Below are 12,661 nucleotides of genomic sequence, written 5' to 3'. Positions count from 1 at the left end.
GTACACTTGGCAGCAAATTTTTGCTGGAAAGTATATTTTGATCTGAGATTTCTGAAGTATATCAAATCAACAGAAATAAAGCAGTGCCCAGCTTAATTTGAGATTTTTTCCTATGTTACTTTTTGTCACTTAAAGGATTTGCAGTATCCTACTGTTTGCTGAGGTATTCTTAGAGAATGCTTCCTAACAGCTGTCAAGAGTCTGTAAAACACAAAATAGTTTGAATAAAGATTTATTCAAATTAGGAAAAATATATTGCATTCTTTATCCCTTTTAATTTAATTGGTTGCTTTCATCTTAAATTATATTCCTTGTTTAAGCTCATAAAAGTTTCAAGATCTGAAGTAATTTAGCCAGCTAAAATTGAACCATTCAAAAAGGACTACATTCAGACAATGGCATAGTTATATTGAACTTGGGTTCACGATGGTTAAATGGATAATTGCAGTTGAAAGAACCATAGGCTGTAATAGACTGTGTTGCATCTTGTGCATTTGTCAATTCAGTCCCTCTTGGGAACCCAAAAATATCCGTAAAATGCAGCACAAGCCAAAGAATCTTAATGGGAAATGTATCTTCTGTTTTACTTATAAATATTTTAGTCAGCATAGATTTCATCCTTTAAAATACAGTTTGGCCATCCAAACTGTGATGTCAGTATAACAGGCAGGGAAATTGCCTTGCTTGATTAAACTGTGTAACAGCCAATATGTATTTTGATTATTATTATCAATTCTAGTAGCAAAAACTGAGCAGATTTCTCAAGTGAGCTGGTGGATTATAAACAGTGGCTTGTCTTGGCAGTGGCTCATGTTTCAAAACAGCTCAGTGATGAGAGACATTAAAGACCTGATAATTGCTCAGATTTTACCAGTCCTTGTTGATACCATGGGCCATTTCAAGAGCTGAAAACCTTGTACAGTAAGAGAAGCATGACTAGAAAACAGACACAGCAGTGCAGTTGCAGCCAGGAGAACTTCAGCAGAGGCAAATGTAGGTGTTTCTCAAAAGTTAATGACCCATTTCTAAAGAACTTCATTTTGTAGTATGGTCAAATGTGAGAGGCAGAGCTTCCAGGAGTTGGTTGTAAGTCACTAGGATCTTTGATGGCTCTTAATTTACAGTAATTGTTTTTTGGCTAATTTGGCTTAGCTGTTTTTTGTTGTTTCTTTTCTTGCACTACGATGTTCTTTGTTACAAGCTTGCCTTTACTTCCAACACCGATATATGCCGTGTATGCTGTTTTAATCTGCAAAAGACGTCACAAAAACTCATGGCTGTGCAAAGCCTTTATTAGTATTCATCTTTATCCTCAGTGTCTCACTGTGGAAAGAAACATGGCTTGACATCTGTGTTGTTAAAGATCTAATGTATGCTGGTCAGTTCTCTGCATAGGTGACTTTACAGCTTGATTACACCTAATGATACTTGCTGAACTTCCTTTATTAGTTGGGAGTGGAAGGCGCTTAGGAATTGAAGGAGTTCAGAAGTTTCTTTAAAACTCTTCCTGTAGCAGACATGAAAATTTGATACCCATTTTGATAAAGTTATATTAATTGCAATACAACAAAGAATGTAAATGGCAAAGATGGAAAAAGAAATAATGAGTGTGATTTAGCAATAGACTTCCAAGAGAAATGAAGAAAAACAATCAGCGAAAAAGGATCCTGTGTTCAGAGGCAAATGGTCTAGACAAATAGAAATGTCATTCTATTTATCCACGTTTCTGACATCTTCCTAATTCATGAGAATGGTAGAAAGCTTTATTAACCATCTGTAATCACAAATCTTGCCTTTTTCCCAGTATTGGATATTTTGCAGTGCTTCACTGGGATTCTGGATTTGAGGAAGAAAATACTTTATACTGTTTTGTCCTCTTATCACTAGAGATAGGTTTAATGTAATAAAGTGTGGGAGCTATTTCATATATTCATTGGTCCTGGTTTGAATTGTAAACCCTAATTTATGCCAACTTCCATTTGGGTATATATTTTTTGCCAAGCTTGATTACACTGCAGACTGCACAACTTGGTGTTTAAATTTATGTCCTATTATCATTAGCAGTACTTTGGCAAGGAAACTACCTTTCTTTTTTTTTATTTTTATAAAAATAAACTAATATATCTGTTAAAGTTGATGTTCAGCTTGTATGTCTGAAACTTAGCTTGTGGTGTATTTTATGAAGTTTGAAATAATATTTATGCAAGCTTTTCGAGTACTAGAAAAAAATGTGTAAATGACTGCCTAAATTTCTAAGCCTTCCCTATGGAAATGTTGCAGATGTTATTTAATATACTCTATAAAAATCTCATGTATTTCTGATTTTTTTTTTTACTTCAGGACAGAGAGAGAGAGTTTATATCTCTTGTTAACATTGAGGCAAAATGTTGGAATTTGGAGTTTTGAGTTTTTTAATGGGTTTTATGTTCCCATTGGATTATCTAATTTAATCTTTTGCAGTTAAATTTGTAAGAAAAAAGCAGTTTCCAGATGCACCAATTTTCCTCATACACTTAGATGTATTGGAGACTTCCTATAGAAAGATATTTTAGAACAGAGTGTGGTTCTAGTCCAGGATGACCTGTATTCGAGGGCAGGGCAAACATGGTATGTCTGTAAAGGCCAATGTAATATTCTCATGATTAAGAGAAGAAAAAATTAAATTTCTCGGTCATTGCATATAAGAAATTCCTGCTGAAGATTATATGCTTGCAATGTTCTTGCTATGAATCTCAAATATACACTTGGACTAGTTATTAGGAAGGCTGGACTTTAGTTAGGTGGTATTTGTCAGGTGTAATGGAATTTTGTCTTCTACTTTTTGATAAGTGTCATGATTTTAAGCCCTGAGAAGAAATTAATTCCATCCTAGTGAAAATGGGACAATATGGTATTGTGTAATGCCATTAATAGTGCTCTAGGAAAATTCAGATTTTAAAAGAAATTTTTAAGCTAGATTTTTTCTGTTTCCTGTTTTAATACAACTTGGCAAGGCTAAGCCTACTGTGCCTTTGGACAGATAGCAAAGATGATTAATAGCCCTAAAGTTTAGTTTTGTTTGAACAGCTGGAGAATTCCCTTTAATATGGACAGAAATATTTCTGACTAGAGTGATACTTATTTTCCAAAATAGGAAAGACGTCATTCTTCACTGGAGTGAAACATCAAATAAAACAGAATTTTGTAATCCTGTGTTAGTCTCCTGTTAGATGATAAGAGCATAAAAAAGCCAAAGTTTCCTCTGTACCACAGGAAAAAAAGTAAAGCTTTTCTGTTTTCTTGTGGATAATGTTAAACTCCATTCTTCTAAATTTGGGACATTAATGTTTCCCTACCCCAGCTTGGGGGGAGTGTGATCTTTTATACCTTGTTACTCATTTCTAATTTACTTACAAGAGAGTGAGAAAAAAAGAGGAAATAATACTGTTTTCTTTCAGAGATTGTGAGACTGAGCATAGACTGACATTTTGAGGTAGATGTGCTGTGTTGTGCCAGAGGCACCAATCCCACAAAAAGCCATGCTGGTACCTGCTCGCAGTGCAGCACACCTGGGAGCTCCTGGGTTTTCCCTTACTTGGAAACCAAGATACAGGAATGAAAGCTGGTGTTCCCACCCTTAGAGTTGTCTTGTAAAGTGTAGGGCCTTGGGTATGGAGTAATTTTTTTTTTCCCTGAAGAATGTTAATCCTGCAGTCTTTTAATATTCTGATTTTTACTGCTATTACTTTCCTATTTTGCTTTTGATACCTGGTGATTGGATCATAAGAGAAAATTTGTGTGCAGTTCTAAATTTGCTCTTTTTTACCCTTAGGATTTTGTTTTCACGAGAAGAAATTTTATGCCCTCTCAGAAAGTAAAGATTAGTAAATAGAAATAATTTGTATTAAAAGATATTTAAAAATGACACAGCCTGCATTGAGTGATGTTGCAGTTGTTAATTGGAGATTCATATCTGTTACATGCCTTAATTTTTACCTTTGTGTTTCTTTAACAGGGTGCTGCACTTTTGATGAGCCTCTGAGTTCCTGTGGCTACAGCCAGTCAGATGATGATGATCTCAACTGGGATCAGGTGAATGCGCCGGTGAAGCCGTCCTCAGGTCAAGGGATGCCATCGGGTTCGTCTTTATTTTGCTTTTTTTCTCTTCAGCATTAGATTATGTGTTTGTCCAGTGTTTGTTAGCAGTACTGTTCTTAAAATGCTGCTTCATCTGAGTCTGGTTAAGTGGAATACTCAGATTTTCCAGGTGATTTCTATGAGGGATATTTTGCAAGTCAAAGGTTTGGCTTTGTTGTGTCTGGAGTATAAAGGTTTGAAAGAAGAAATAGAAACTTGGTGTTGTTGGGAAAGGCCAAAAGAAAACAGAAGGGTGACACGAAAATTAATCTGAAGTAGTACTAGAAACAGGCAGACAGGGTTTAGTGAGAGAGAAAAGGAAGACAGACTTAGGTATTTTCATTGAAGGATATAATCATCAAAATCTCTTATAAAAAGATTGAGAGAGAAGAAGAGGTGAGTGAAAAAGCAAAGATATCCCAAAACAAAGGATCTCTCAGGATATTATGCTCACTGAATTTAAAAGATAGTTGTGATACTATTATTTAATGTATTTTTGCACTGCATGGAGTTGGACCTTGTTCCGTAACTTCAACCTGTGCATTCTGCTGAACTACAAACTCACTCTAGTAATAATAGTCATTGCCATAGTAGTTCACCCACAGAAATATGTAAAATTTGGCCACTGGTTTTAAACTGTTCACTAGCCTAAAATTTACCAGTTGTTCTTTTTTCTAGTTTGTAGCCAGGCTTGTTAAGACTTCCCCCCCATGTACTGATCTCCATTTCCTGGGATATGATTGCCTACAGCCCAGCTCAGCATCTGCTTTGGCTTTTATAGACTAAGCCTCAAATGACTATTATCACCTTTTTTCAAAACCAAAAGACCACTAGATAAAATCGCTGGTTGTAGCATTGTGGGACTTCTGAATTAATCTCATAACTTAGTATAAATATATTCATAACACTTAAAAGCATTGCAGATGAATGTCCCAGTATTTCACATCCCTTTCAATGAGGTCTTCAAAGGACCCATAAGGTACTTAGGTGTTTATATAAAATCTTTTCCAAAGTTGTTGTTCTCAAGAAAGTGTTCCTCCCTCATTTTTGAGTGATGGAGTTAGAAAATAGACAAAGTGAATCTTTTAGAAGTGACAGTATGAACAAAACCTGAACATATGCCCTCATCATTACTGTAGCAATAAATATGCTGATGCATGATATGCACAATCAGCCTTAGATATCATTCACTTGTAAAAAAAAAAAGGCTTTCCGTGTATTTCACTCTAGATTTTCCAGTGTCACCCTGAGTTGTGGATGACATCTAAGGTTCATGGCTGAAGTACCTTTTACACTTTGTTTCCTCTGGCAAATGCAGGGTTTTTTTGTTTTTTTTTTTCCCTCCCAAATTCAAGATAGATGTTCAGTTTATCTAAGTCCTGGCATTTGGATCATCATGCTAGATTGAGTTCATCAACCTAGATAAAGGATGTTCTCTCAAATTCCTTTTTAAACTGGCTTTCGCCCAGTGGTCTTGGCATGTACTGCTAAACATTTTCTGAACTATTTTATTAGTTCTTGATACTGTTGCTCAAGTTGGAGACAACAGACACAGTTTATCAGCCATCTTGGCTCGTGGTACAAAATATGCATTCTTTTTTCAGTCACACCACTGGAATTCTTTTCCTCTTCCAAATTTCATTCATTACTCTCCCCACTTGGATTTGTGAAAGCAATTGTTGGTATGCGATGTTCAGTCTTCTTGGCAGATAGAAGAGATTTAAATCTATGTTCTGTTCTCTGATGACCACAGGCTTGAAGATTTTTTGTTTTTTTTTTTTTTTTCCTCAGTGGCATGATTCTAGACTAGGGACTGGCATGTCTATAGAAGGAAAATGATACATATCATTTTATTTATCAGATGTCATACAATTTGTTTCTTATTTGTCTTCTTGCATTTTTATCAGAAGTCAGAAATAATGTTCTGATGATCTAATAAAAATCTATTTAATTTGGTAACAAATTGTATTTACAGTTTAGGGAGTTTTATTTCTGCCCGTAAAGGAAGATGAATATTCTTTTGGAGCATTGGGTCAGAAGATGAACGAATTGGTCTGAGGAGGGTTGAGGATATTGGTGCCTTGAAAGGTCAAAAACCCCTTTAAAAGGGAAAGAAATGCTCATTTTTTGCAAATGAGAAGCACTGTGTCTAACAGCACGATTTAGTCAAGTGGTATCTAATTTTTCCTCATAATTTCATCTAGACAGTTTCTTCTTGTTCTTGTTCAAATCATCATCTTAATGATTTTAATTAGTTTTCAGTTAGCCTTAGCCAGAGGGTTATGTGATACACTTAAAAAATGATTTCAAGTAGTTTGTCAGCAGTTTCTGAGCTACATATTTAGGAAGAAATAACTTCAGATGATAATGAATAGAACATCTTAAATTAATGGTTTGTGGGGAATTCTTGGCTTGAAAGCAAAATGCTTTATGCAACAATGTTGTAATACTAGACTGAAACAAGAACTCTCAGTTCTGTACTCCCTTGTCAGAAGAAAAAATTAATGCACATAACATTCCTAATTTCAGGCAACATGCTCCAGTGAGTGAGTTGATGTCGATATATAATTCTTTTATAATTTCGTGGCAGTCAGGGGGAAGCACACAAGTTAGGGCTTTTGATTTCTTTTCATCCACGTGAGAGTGTTGAGAGCATAGCTGCACTTCAGATAGATAAATACTTTGGCTTGATATGTTATTTCAGTGGGACAAAATGTCATCTAATATTTATGCATATGTGTGCATGCTTTAATGTACACACAGTTTGCATGTTTGTGAATATTTGAGATCTTGTTTTAGATGAAAACTACTAAACTGTATCAAAGGTAATAATGAAAAAATCCCAGGAGTGTTTCTTACAGTGGGCTTCAACCTCTGCTCTGGATTGTTACAGTAGCACAGAAATAGGAAGATACCACTAAAGTTAGTAGGGTGATAGTGTTCTAATTTCTTTGATAAATATGAGCATGGCTTTTAATCAGTCAGTATTAATCTGAAATTGTGTTAAATAGACCCAAAAAGTAAGGAGATGTATGAATTTCTTTATAGATTCAAATGAATTAAATGAATGTTGTTAATCCACTGCTCTTGTGCTTTAAGTGTCCTGTGAGTCAGATGGAGTAAATGCTGTTTGGAAGATTAGCTCTTCCCATTTCTCAGCCTGTCTTCTCCTTGTCCTTCTGTTCCAAAAATGTGTGCTTAAAATAGTGTTCACAGCTGTAATTACAGAAACACTTAGTCATTATTAATGCCATCTTGCATTATCCTGTGGAACAGTTACAGCAGTTTGATATTAATGTGTTTATGTAATACAGATTTACAATTACAGCTAACTGTGAGCCCTCTGGTTGTAGCCCTATAAAAATGTCTTCAGAGGACTATGCCCAAACAGTAGATTACTCTATTGGCAAGGTGTGAGCTGCAGAAGTGGCCTCTGTGAGAAGAGGTCAGGGATGCCCCGTGTTGGACACATCTGGGCACAGCCACTGGACCTACCACTGGGCACAGCTGAGCTTCTGGTGCACCTCTGGGATAGAATGTTTAGGAAAGGGTGGAAGCCACTGGGCAGCAGCTGTCAGAGAGAGAAGTGAGAATATGTGTGAGAAACAGCCCTGCAGACATCCAGATCCGTGCCAAAGGAGGAGGAGGAGCTGCTCCAGGCAGTGGAGCCGAGTCTCCCCTGCAGCCCATGGTGAGGCAGCTGTGCCCCTGCAGCCCACGGGGTCCATGGGGGAGCGGAGATGCACCTGCAAGCCTGTGCATGACCCTACACCAAGAAAAGGTGGAGATTTCCTGAATGAAGCTGCAGCCCATGCAGAGGAGTCCACACAGGAGGAAATTTTATCACAGGACCTGTGGCCTGTGGGGTCACTGGAGCAGGATGTTCCGGAAGGACTGTGTCCCATGGAAAGAGGTTGTTTTGGGGTTTTTTTGAGATACTTGAGTACGTTGTGTTAGTCCAGATACTGCTACAGTAAGTCATCACTGACAGTGATGCAATTACAATTTTACTTATTATCTAAGAAATAGAAATATTGTCAGGAGTCTTCTGTGATTTGTCATTTACTGGATATAATTTCTGTGCGTGTCCATGTATTTTTTTATGAAACACTGTTCAGTTGTGTAGAATCTTTCTATGGTGTGTACCAGTTACAGCTGATTTCTAAAGGACAGTAGTATCATTTTTATTTGATGCAGTGGTTGGTTTGATATCTCTGAGGGTATGTCACTGCATTTGCAACAAGTCACTGGCATCAGCCTTTCATTCATTTTAAAACAGTTCAAACCCAAATGTAAATCAAATCTTCACAGGCTGCCATTCACTGTGTTGAAAGGATGCTTCCTGTAATGAAGCTTTCTATGTTTAATACAGTGCTGGTCAAAGCCAGGATGAGAATTCTGTTTGTGCTGTTTGAGGTCATAACATATGATTTTCATGGCTATATGTGATATTTTGAATGGCCTACTATGCTTATTTGTATTCTGAATATGTACTGTTACTTAATGCCTATGCAGTGTCTGCAGAAAATGCTTATAATGCTTATTGTTTAAAATGGCCTCTTGATACCTAGTAACCAGACATGCAGAGCTAGCATATATTCTATAAACAAGGCAGTGATTCAGAGGAGTATTTATTATTATGGAATGTGAGGTAGTTGTGTGAAAAATGTACATTGTGGTTTAATTGTGCATAGAAGAGTTGTGATCCATTTTAAAAGACAGATAAAGTGATCAGTCTGCAAGTGTGAGTTCAAGCCAACTGCAATGTTTTATCATGTAAAATTATCGTTCTTTGATATTGTACTTTATCATTAAGCACATTTTAGCACTGCATTGCATTTGTGTTGTATAGTAGCAGGGATACTTCTGTTTGCATTCATATTGAAAAAAATGAAATACATTTCTTACTCAGTCCTATTTCCCCCATATTACTTTAAATAGCTGCATTTTTAATTCATTTGAATGCTATCTAGGGATAATATAAAGTACTATCAAGGTGTGGGAGTTGCAGCTTGCTCACTATGTTAAAGTTAAATTTTTTCATAGAATTTTCTAGACCTGGAACAGCAGCACGTTATTTTATTGCACACCCAGGTAATAGCTGTAGCCATTAAGGACATGCCTTTTGGCAAGCAGCTCCAGCTTCCAATTAACTGTGCAAGTTAACACCAGTTGCTGCTAATACAGAGCACCATGGAGGTCACACAGAGCAAACCACCTGAGCAGGGAGCCAGAGCAGCTCTGTGCTGCCATGGCTACCGTGCCAGCACTGGAGGGGTTGGTTACTTTAAAAACACACCTAAAGACTTACTGAGTGGTGTGCTTATAACAGGTCTGCTCAACAACAAGATGCCACCAGCTATGTCTGAGGTACTGCTTATTGTATAGATCATTTTTGTAACTTCTGACCTGACTTAGAGATTTCAGCACCTGGCACAAATTCTGGGTTTGTTACAAATATTGAGCATCTATCATTCTTGCAAGGGGAAGTAGATAAATCAGCATCAGAATCCCTCTATTTTAATCACTGATGGACAATGTTCCTAGGTTGCTTAGTAGGTGAAGTAGGCAAATTATTATAGTGTATTTTGCCTGCATGCCTAAGCTTTCAGAAAATTAGTGCTAGTGTTATATTTCACCCTTTGTTGTATATGTTCTCATATATGACTTTTAGTTTGTACATTTTAGAGCAAATGATTTTGTCTATGAACAGTGTAATTTATGAAGTAATAATACCTAACGTAGATGTCTGATTTGCAGATTTTCATTTGAAGTAACATGCTTTCTGTAGTGTTCATATCTGTAACTTCAGGACAGCAGTTGTCTTGTTTTCTTATGCATTCCATCAGCCATCTCATATTTGAGTGCAAAATTGCAGAACATACTCCAAGTCACGGAAGTAAGCGGGAGACACTAGATTAAAAGCACCAGTAGCTGATAAAGATTTGTTCAAGATGTTTGACTGAAATAGGATGATATAATAAATTATAGCACTTTTTTTTAATGTTTGAGGAACTATCCTCTTCTGTAGAAGACAGAAACTACATGAAAGATCTGGGAAGTCACTTCTCGTTAAACCAGAGTATTCTCAAAGCAACCTGGAAGATAAAGTGGACTGCTGAGGGTAATTCTGAATAGCACCATGTAGTGCCAGAGATTGCTAAGCAAGTCCTCTAACCTAATTCATTTACCTTGCTGTGATTACATGTTTCCTGCTGAGATTATATCTAACATCTGCCATCATATATGCTGAGAAGCAGCTAACATAATAAGCTACACACTGGAGCTGGGTTTGAAATGGATTTCTTGATAGCAAAGACTTTTGAGATAAGAAAGTTCTTTTTTGTTACACATCAGAAACTCAGTCTTCCTCCCCGTCTTCCACCCATAGTGCCAGACACTATCCTGCTGGTTAAGTGCATCAGAATCTAAATTTAAAATAGAAGTACTCTGAATAACTGGTGTTTTGTTTGTGTGCTTGTTTTTCCTTCCTAGACTCCTCATGATGAGTTCATTCAGATGAAGTAGGAGTATTCCAACAGGAGAGAGGAAGTTAGAGAATCCCAACAGGAGAGAGACTAAGTGCTCATGTTTTAAAGCCTGTAAAAACATACTTTTTTAGAATACTTTGGGGTGAACTGCCATTTTTGAAGTGGAATATTGTCTGGAAAAGAAGAATGAGGTTACTTCTGGTAAGGGCTCTTGGTTCGAAAAAGACCACAAGGAGAATTCTCTTTTCCTGGGTATGTACCCAAGACATGCAGATGAACCTCAGGACACTTTAATCTAGGTAGTTTGAGACTGTGGTAATATAAAGCAAGTAGCACATGCTTCAGTCTAGGGTTCCCTAGGGACTCACTCTGTGCTGAAGGCATGTTACTGCACCCTGCCATGGTGTCCGACTGAAACCACTGCAGTTTCTGCTCCGCTTTTAGCAGACTTGTAAAAAGTACCAATACAGTTTTTGTGCTTGTTTGCCTGGCTGTTTTCTTCTGTTGAGGAATGAAAATACTTTACCAGTTCGAGCAAAGCTGTGGCCAGTAAAAATCCCATGAATAAACAGCGAGTCTGAAAATGCTCCTGTAGGAGCTGCACTCTCTGCATTGCAGGATCAAGAGAAAGGAGAATAATCAGAATAGTTCTAAATAAGCTTTTTCTTGTTTAGTAATTAATCTACTGGAAAAAAAGCCTCTTAATTTCTTGCAGTCTTCAGGGCTTTTCTTTCAGTCTCATGCTTATCCCATTAGATTTCTTCTCATCCATCCTGCCCTTTAGAAACTAATAAAGAGTGGATCAAAACCTTTCCTTGCATCTGCAAGCTTTAAAGTGTGGAACGTGATTGCCTCCATTTCAGGGCCTAAGTCAGTTGTTGCCCAAGTTAGTAGCTTATCTTTTAAAACAGTTCTTCATAGGCATAGTGAAAATGTCTGTCCAGTGTCTCCAGTGAGCTGGAGACAGACTCCATGGGAGAGTAAATGTTACAAATTTTTAGGGATTTTTAAAAAATAATTAAAAAAAATTTAGAAATGTAAGAGGAATTTCTTGTTTCAATTAGATTTATGGGAGATTTTTCATACCTTTTGACAGCGCTTAATTTGTTGGCAGGCATTGAAACTGATAGCGTGTTGTTAGCAGGTCTAGTTGTGACTAATAGGAGGGGCCAAAAGGTCACTGATTGAGACAGAAGTTGTTAAATGCTGCATGTGGCTCCAACTGCTCCCAGATGTCTACACTTCTGCTCCCAAGTTGAGGAAAGTCATGTGGGAGTTTGTCATATGGGAAATGTGGCAGCAGAGATACGTTGGTGCAGAATGGATGGATTGGTTTTTATTTTATAGGTAAGTCTTCTGCTATCTGAAGCTATTTGATTTCCTAGAATTTCAGACAAAGTCTGAAATTTGCAGAACTCAAGAGCCAGGGAAGAAGCAATTACATGAACTTCATGAACTGAATTAAAGAGCTCAGTACTTTTTTTCTCAGTGTTAAAGTAATATACTTACTTCCCTCACCAGCTGACATAATGCTTTTTCTATCTTGAAGTCACATTTCCAATCAACTGCTTTTCAGTAGCACAGAGAAAAAAAAAAAAAACAACTGTCTGGACCTCATTGAAAATGTAATGATGTACACAGTCATTTAATGAGAAAGCAGGTGCAGGTAATTATCCAAGTCATAATGTTGCAGCAGCTAATAACATCAAATATTTGTGATAATTGCAAGCAATTGATCACAGTTCTGTGCTTCTCATGTGTAACAGATTTTAAAAACACTTTTCAATACACATGTATTCATGTTATAACATGGAAGCCACAGATGTACTTTTCTCACCAGTAGATCCATGTTCAAATATGTCTGCTAAAATTTTTACCATTTCACTTTTCCCCATGACTTAGAGGAGAGGAACATCCTTCTGCCAAATTTGAGTTCCTATTCCCCCGTACTCTTACAGTCTTTACGTGTCGTAGATGTCACAGTCAACTCTTGTGTCATTCTGGTTTCTGCTGGAGCACCATGTGAGTCTCAGTGTCCTGCAGGGGGGGGTCTC

The 12,661-nt window shown here is 37.1% G+C and overlaps 1 protein-coding gene across 7 annotated transcripts in view; it reads left to right on the top strand.

Annotated features, from left to right (window-relative positions):
- PTPRM (protein tyrosine phosphatase receptor type M) overlaps nt 1-12,661 on the top strand; it is a 438,108-nt gene that overhangs the window by 96,979 nt on the left and 328,468 nt on the right. For all 7 annotated transcript variants that reach the window (XM_071417369.1, XM_071417357.1, XM_071417352.1 and 4 more), the window contains exon 2: nt 3,995-4,117. In XM_071417369.1, the coding sequence (XP_071273470.1) occupies nt 3,995-4,117 (123 nt within the window). The remainder of the gene's footprint in view (nt 1-3,994; nt 4,118-12,661) is intronic.

Source organism: Agelaius tricolor, unplaced genomic scaffold (genome assembly GCF_023055355.1).
Source record: "Agelaius tricolor isolate 1412-34295 unplaced genomic scaffold, bAgeTri1.0.p SCAF_2, whole genome shotgun sequence".
Taxonomy (NCBI): Eukaryota; Metazoa; Chordata; class Aves; order Passeriformes; family Icteridae; genus Agelaius; species Agelaius tricolor.
This window is presented reverse-complemented; position numbering and strand designations above follow the sequence as displayed.